An 8,572-nucleotide genomic window follows, 5' to 3' on the forward strand; every position below is an offset into this window, starting at 1 on the left:
ATGGTTTTAAACATGCTTTGTAGGTTATGTTATTGTTATGAAGGTATTTGTTTCGGCAAAATTTTTATTGAAGTGATATTTTATAGACATGGTGTAGTCCAGGTTGCAAAAAGGCCTGTTAAATTTAAACTGTGATCCAATGCTATGAGAACTAAAAAAGGAAAGACTCCTTTTCGAAAAAGCCTACTCTGATTGACCTTTGACTTTTAAAAGGTTCCAAATTACAAGTTGTTTTACAAATATGAATTTCAATTCATTCGTCCGTGCTCACTGTTGCAGTGTGCGCAAAGCTTAAGTTTTAAAATGTTATAATTCACAGTTTAATATCAATATAATATTTATTTATAATTCAGAGGAGACATGAAATTAGTGAATCCTATTCATGAATTAGTGGATGACGTTCACTCTAGAAAATGAAGTTTTGCTGCCACACCTGGTATATTGTTTTGTTGATTTACCAAACACATCTTCAGCTGACTTGTTGAAACAGTGAGTTGTGATCAGTACAGCTGAAGATGTGACTGATGAAGTCTTGGAATCAGGTTCTGTTATACATGAATCATTATTGATAATTATAGGGAAGGATTATTGACTCATACACCTATGGAATAGGAAATTCACTGATGACGCATCTTCAGGTCTGAACTACTCAACTGATTTACTTGAAATTTTGCATAAAGATTCTCAATTTAGGATGGTCATAGACCTATTTTCAATCCCCTAACATTCCAGTAGGTCAAGTTTTCAGTTTGTCAAGTATCTAATTGAACTCTTGCATGGGTTACCTGCTGGTATATAATAGTAAAGAGTGGTTCACAATCATTTCTATGTGTGTTCTCATTTGTTATGTTCATATTTTGTTTGTATGTCTCTTTTTCTTCGGGCAACTTCCAATATGAATAAGAATTGAAATGTCAGTAGCCTACCCTTTTGAACCATTTTCTCAAAACATGTTTTGGACTTGAGAAAGTCAATGCCTTGAAAATAACATTAATGTCCAAAACATTTTTTATTTTTAAAGGTTACTGAATTCTATATCTTTATTTGTTCAATAAGAACAATATGAAAATCTTGAAGTACCCTCTATTTTTGAAAACTTTAAAATAGTTCCAGTTTCGACTAGTTGAGAAAGTAGTCGTTGAACTATTTCAAAGTTTTTGAAAATGAAGGGTACCTACTTCAAGATATGTATATTGTTTCGAACTATTAGGAGTAGCCCATGTCAGTGAAGTATTTTTATTTGTTTGTTTGTTTATAATGTTTGACATTTGATATGTTTTCCTATATGTTTCTTCTTCAATTTACTCACTTGTTTTTCCTTTACTTCACTGCAGAGCCACTTCTCACTCTTCATGTTGTCGAAATATTTCTCATTGAGGGTCCTGTCTGTATCAGATTGCATTGATTCAATCAACTCAGTTCCTTTTATAATTTTGAAGAAAGGAAATCTCTCCACCAATGTTTCTTGTGCTTTACAGCTGGAAAAGGAAATGATATTCATTTTCAGACATTTCACAATGTTTGTACTATATGAATGATCACAGTATTTAGATGAAAATACTATCTTCTTCTCCTATATAACGTGATATTGATTATAAATAATCATCCACAAAATTCATCTCAAATATATCTCATTCAATTTGCAAGTAATATTGGAAAATTACAACATGACATACATAAAATTCCAAAACTACTATATAAGCCTATTGAGCCAGTTGAGTCAGTTGCACACACATCAATTTTTGTTCTTACAATATTTTGCTTAGTGGAATAATTTAAAGTAGTGAAATTATAGATTGGAACTGTAGGCTTCACTGGAAGTATTTAGCAATAAAAATTAATTCAGGATAAGAAATAACAGAACAAAATTAATGGTTAGTCCTAGCGACTAGTTTTAATAGAAATAACAAAAAAAAATATATATTTTGCTATCCTCATGAATCCTAGCAGATAAAATATGAAACTTGACAAACATCATCATCAGTTTGACATCATCTGTTCAATCTAATAGATTCATAAGGATGACAAAAAATCATATGATCAAAAATCGATTCTTGGATGTACAATTTTTATCATCCTTATGAATTCTATCAGATTGAATGACACTCAACAAACATAATCTGTTCAATCTAGATAACAATTTATAAGGATAACAAAGAATTTCAAGTCAAAAAATTAACAGGGGTAATCATAATGATGTTTTAGGCAGCTAAAGTGCTATTTGATAACTCTGGATTGTGAACGCTCCATCCAAAACCATCAGCTATTAGCTAACTGCAATAGCAGTCCAAGCGGATAATTTGTGTAACTCAAAGTTTATAACCTCACTTTTGCTAACAAATATCACCAAAACAAATATGGCCGCCGTTTTAACAGAGTTAGCTAGAGTTAGCAGACTGAAACCTGTGCTATCTGCTATCTCGTCTGCTAAGTTTTTTCTAATATAAATATACTATTATAGCATTGAGTTAACACAGACTTAGCAAATAGCAGGAGTTAGCGAATAGCTCGACTTATGCCTGGTTGCAGAGTGGTTCCATAAAGTCACCCATAGCTGACAAAGCCATTAGTTGACAACTCGCCCATAAATAGTTATTCGTTGCAGAGTCGTTTGCCAGACCCCTTCTAACTATGGCTCTCATAAGGCTCACACATAAGTCACACTGCTTCTCATACCACTTTTTGCGTGCAATGCTTCTATCCAACTAATATTGGCAAAGGGGAGAGAATCACTGAGAACAGCTCTTTCAAACCTCCAGTCGGATGATGTTACAACATGGCGTTTGTTTATCACAACACATCTGCTTCGTTTGCTTTGCATTGTTGATGTTTGGAGGTAAACGAATAAGGATTGATTTGTAACTATTTTCAGTTAAGTCAGTTTGAATTTGTGATAGCTAAATAAATTGATTGAATCAAATAAAATTGGAGGTAGAAGTAAAATGAGTGACTGGTGTATTTATTATTGTATAATATTAATTAAAAAAAAAAAATTTTAAACAAGAATTATTTTATCGCATCCTGGCATTTTGATATACCTTGGAAGCAAATCAGCCAGTTTACAAGTTATATTTCTAATTAAGCTGCATACGGTCTAATAATATTATCAAAATTAATAATAATTGATTATTCAAATTTATTAAATTATACAATTTATTGAGAATCGTATTACATCTTTGTCCAAGCTACTCAAATAGTCAATGATATTTTATTTAATTCATTTACAGTTTCAATGTCCAATAGATAACGTTATTATAATGTATAATCAACTATTATTGACCGAGCGAAGTGAGCTCTAAGATTCAAGTTGACGGTTTGGCATTTCTTTCAATGTTTATATGTTGCACATTTATGGCAAAACGTGGTAATAGATTTTCAAGAACTTTGACAGGTATGTTACTTTTTAAATTGTGCGTCGACGTATATACAAGGTTTTTGGAAATTTTGCATTTCAAGGATAATATTAAAGGAAAGAGGAGCCTCCTTCATATGCCAATATTAGAGTAAAAATCAGACTATAGAATTATTCATCATCAATCAGCTGTTTAGTGGACTATAATACTACCTGTTCAAAAACATCAACATCTTGAAAATGTATCTCTCCATCAACGTGGTAGACAATTGCAGCCAGACCTGATAACAGCGCTCACACTCACATTCCGGGACGACACGTCACGGTACGATGACACTCTATGTTCATTTAGGTTTTCTTCAAGACATTTAAAATTGATAAATTATTTATCAATTTTTGAAAAAAACATAACAGATCAATGTAACTCACTGAGCGCGAAGTCCACTGTTCACATAACTACTAGTTATAATGTATGACCATTTTCGTCTGTCTTTTAGAACATGCAAACAAGTTAACATAACCTAAAATACACTTGGCGTGAATGTATAGCGGATTTAAAAACACGATTTTGGGCATTTAAATAAAGAGCACTTTCAGTTATTAGTAGCCGCAGATGACATCATCCCCCTGTAGGTTTTCCATCTCTGCAACGGAAAAATGTGTTTATTGGCGCGCTGTTACCTATCAGAACGTCTCTGCAACAAAATACAGTAGGCCTGTTAACTCTGTGGTGTCTACTACTATGTAAGAAGTTGAGTCCATGCTGTGAGCTATGGGTGACCCTATGGAATGACTCTGCAACCGGGCATTGCCAGCTAACTCCAACATTGTAAACACCCCCAATGTGTTCATAACTGGCTTGACACACTCATCTTTGAGATACAATTTCCAATAAATCGTTCAATTTTTTGCTGTCTCTTCCAATTATATGAGATGAAAGAGTACTTGACAAACACCATCTGTTCAATCTAAATTAATTTATAAGGATGGAGAAAACTCAACATCCAATATAATCAAGAAGTGTGTGACTGTCTGTGATGATGTTGATGAAGATGAGGAGGAGGAGAAGGAGGAGGAGGATGAAGTTGATGAAGATGATGAGGAGGAGGGGGAGAAGTAGGAGGAGGAGGAGGAGGAGGAGGAGGAAAAGGAGGGAGAGTGGAAGAAGAAAAGGAGGAGAAGAAGAAGAATAATAAAAAGAAAAAGAAAAAGAAGAAGAAGGAAAAAAGGTTTGAATTGAATCATCAACTGAATAAAAGTTCTAATGAAATCAGTATTCATCACTACTCACATGATAACTTGTGGCTGGTTTGTTGCCAGAGTAGAATCTCCATTCACTTCTAGACGCATTGTTTTCTCCTGGTCCTTGTCATTTTCAAAATGCTCATACTGTTCACCATCCCATTGATAGTCTCTTGAAATATGCTCTCTGGTTGGAATGTCATTGGTTGGCAGTGGATAAATTTCTCCTTTCTTGATTGCATAAGGCGTTGACCTGTTACAGAGAAGCTCCATTTCATCTCATTTCATTTCATAATTTCTTCATTCCTAAATTTGTACAGTGTTCCGAACAAAGCTCAGGCTAGAGCTACCAGAGAACTGTAATTTACTATTTAAATAATCAAATACAAACAAGGGGCAAAATTTAATCTTCAATTTGAGCCAGGTTATTTGTACAGTTAAACTCTGCATTAATGAACAATAAAAAAGAGCAAAAACTCACCAGATTTGATCCAATCTCGCTTACTTGCCCTTAGAAGCCTTTATTAGGTGTTTTGGTCAGATTCAGGGTGGGATGAAATCGGGGAAAAGACAGGTTTTCGCTTCCGGGCTGCCTTTTCGCGTTGATTCTGTGTTCAACTTGCAGGTCATACACTGTGTTTCGGACAAAGCTCAAACTGGATTCTTTATAAATTCAAATCTGATTCAAATTAATTCAATTCAATACTATTTATGCTGTTATATTCATAATTCACACACACTACACTCAAACAATTATTTACAAGAAATTTCCGATCGAAATTACATGGCAAAATACAAATTCGGTCTTGCACAACAATGGGGTGACTAGACAAGATGACTCGGGGCTTTTAACATTGACAAGGCCAAAAACAGCTGGACGGTCTGCGCTGGAGCAAACACAAGCCTGCTATTGGCAGAACTGCAGTCTGGGATTTGGTGCTACAGTTCAAATTCTCTGGCCAGACCATACCCCCGCCTCTGAAAAACTATTTTTCAGCCAAGTTACAAAAACTGAAAAAAACCACAGAAAGGAAAAAATCCAGACATGCCAAAAAGAACAAAAAACACCAACACCAAAAAACAACACAAAGAAAAAATGCAACAAGCACAACAACTATTGAGTTGGGAGTGGATATAATTTTGTTACTGGTCTTTTATAAATACCAGTTTTTAGGCGAACACTCGCCACTCGAACCTCGCCGTCACTTCCGGAAACACTTGTTCAATGACACCCAGTGGCCACTGCAATGGAGGTGTGTTTGGTTGGTCTACTACCACAACCGTTCCCACACTGATAGAAGTGGGTGATTTCAACCATTTTTTACGACTTTGAAGTTCGTGCAGGTACTCTCTTCTCCATCGGTTCCAGAACGATTGAATAAGTTGACTAATCAATTCATACCTGGTGAGACGATTCACAGGGACACTGTCCACGTCCCGCATGGGAAACGATTTCAACGGTGTTAGAGTCAAAAAGTGCACTGGGGTTAAAGCCAGCGGTTCACACGGATCCTCACTCAGTACACACAGTGGGCGGGAATTCAGGACACCTTCAATCTGCACCAATACAGTGTTCAGTTCCTCATAGGTGAGAAGTTGATTGCCAATTACTCGGAACAGATGCAACTTTACAGATTTGACATTTGCCTCCCACAGACCTCCAAAATGCGGTGAACCAGGGGAAATGAATTTCCAATCAATTTTGTGTTCGGCGAGTTGACTAGTCAATGTGGTTTGAAACTCGGACGAGTTCAAAAGTTGAGATATTTTTCGCAACTGTTCCTTGGCACCTACAAAATTAGTACCACAATCGGAATACATCACACGACAGGGTCCACGACGTGACAAAAAACGACGAAACGCAGCTAAAAACATGGGCGTTGATAGATCCGATACCAACTCAATATGTACCGCCTTTGTTGCCATACACACAAACAGACAAATGTAGGCTTTCAAAACACAAGGATTACGACGTCTCATCATAGTAATACGCAGAGGACCAGCGTAATCCACACCACAATTTTCAAATGGTTTGCATTTTGACACTCGACAAGCAGGCAGGTCACCCATTTTCGGAATAATTGCATTATTACTAGGTCGAACACGGAAACAACGATTACACTTAAAGACACAAATACAAATAATAGAGCAAGCAGACAGTATCCAGAATTTCTGTCTGATCAAGGACAACAATAACGAAGGTCCAGCATGACAATTCTTCTTGTGATGATAATCAATCAACATCGATACGAAAGCGTCGGATTTTGGTAAGATCATCTGATGACAAGTCTCAAATTCCAGTCCAGCATGAGACAAACGACCGCCGACGCGAATCACACCTCTATCAATGAATGGAGACAGGCGACGTAGGCGCATAGAACAATCTTCTCCCTTCTCTAATTGCACAAATTCAGAAAGAAAATGTATCTTCTGTACCACTTTACATAGATACCTCTCAGCAACATCGAAATCTGATTTTCTGATTGGGGTAAGATTCGTAAGAATTTGAGAACAAGAATTACAATTCTCAAAAGACGACCATAATCCGAACAACACCAATCAATGAATATACTGCATTGCTGTTACAATCAGGAGATTTTGTGACTGTCAACACTGACGGTTTTTTCGCCTCCGGTGGATCCACTATCTCTTCCATTTGAGTTCGGACGGGCCAATCGCATTCGTCCTCTGCTATCCATGATGGACCTGAGAGCCACAACGGAAAGTTCACAAGCTCAACTGGTGATAAACCTCTAGACAAACAGTCAGCGGGATTTTCAATTCCGGCAACATGCATCCACTCCTGTATACAAGAATCCTGTATTTTTGCGACGCGATTACCAACAAAAGTTTGCCATTTCGCGGATGGAGCATTAATCCAACACAAGGTGACTGTAGAATCAGAGAGTGCGACAATACGAGACACATGACAACGTTCACTAATAATAGTGACTACTGAATTCATGAGTTCTGCCAACAAGAGTGCCGCACACAACTCCAAACGAGGTATTGAAACAACTTTAGATGGTGCTACCTTGGACTTTGAACACAATAATACAACTCTTGGCTCCTCGCTCTCCTTCTGCGACTTCACATAGATAACTGCACCATAACCAGACAATGATGCGTCACAAAAACCAATCAAACTGATGTGAGAATCCTGAAACAAACCAACGTGACGTGGAACAGCAAATTTCAACAATAGAGGCAACTCTTTTTGACAATTCTCCCAAAGAGTGCATATAGACTCAGGCGGCTTCTCGTCCCAATCCACTCCTAATTTCCACAGTTTCTGGACAAGACATTTTAGAAATAATGTAAACGGTGACAAGAGACCAAGTGGATCATAGATACGAGCCATCACTGACAGAATAGAACGCTTAGTAGCGACGACCTCACCACTCTTGACTGAAAACTGAAACAGATCAGTACTAGGTTGCCAATTCAATCCCAAGATAGCCAAGGAGTTGTCTGCTTCGAAATCCTTGTACGAAAACGATTTCTCTTCCTCCGAGAATTTCTCCAACATTGATGGTGAATTTGAAGTCCACTTTGTGAGCGAGAAACCTCCTCCCTCAAACAGCTGCTTGGACTGACGATACAGCTCCGCGGCCTCTGACTCTGTGGCGACAGATGTGACTAAGTCGTCCATGAACATGTCTCTTGGTATTCTCGCCTTGGCTGCTGGAAAACGATTTCCATCCTCCTCTACAAGCTGGTGGACGGTGCGAAGCGCCAAATATGGAGAGCTTGAAACACCAAAAACAACACAATTGAGCTGATAAATTTCGATCGGATCCTCCGGCGAAAATCTCCACAATACACGCTGATAACGATGGCAGGAATCCTCCACTAATATCTGTCGATACATTTGTTTAATGTCGGCAGTTAGTGCGATTGGGAACAAACGAAAATTAACTAACAAAACAAAAATGTCAGTCTGCAATTTGGGACCAGCATGAAGAACCTGGTTCAATG

General features: G+C 37.3%; 1 protein-coding gene across 1 annotated transcript in view; it reads right to left on the minus strand.

The window, feature by feature from the left end:
- Positions 1-4,887, minus strand: part of LOC111046354 — a 120,501-nt gene extending 115,614 nt beyond the window's left edge. Inside the window, exons 1-2 of the mRNA XM_039440729.1 lie at positions 4,644-4,887; positions 1,310-1,478 (exon numbers count right to left, since the gene is read on the minus strand). Coding sequence (XP_039296663.1) covers positions 1,310-1,478; positions 4,644-4,867 — 393 coding nt within the window. The 5' untranslated portion in view covers positions 4,868-4,887. The remainder of the gene's footprint in view (positions 1-1,309; positions 1,479-4,643) is intronic.
- Positions 4,888-8,572: the final 3,685 nt, after the last annotated feature.

The sequence above is a fragment of the Nilaparvata lugens genome, chromosome 14, assembly GCF_014356525.2.
Source record: "Nilaparvata lugens isolate BPH chromosome 14, ASM1435652v1, whole genome shotgun sequence".
In the NCBI taxonomy this organism is placed as follows: Eukaryota; Metazoa; Arthropoda; class Insecta; order Hemiptera; family Delphacidae; genus Nilaparvata; species Nilaparvata lugens.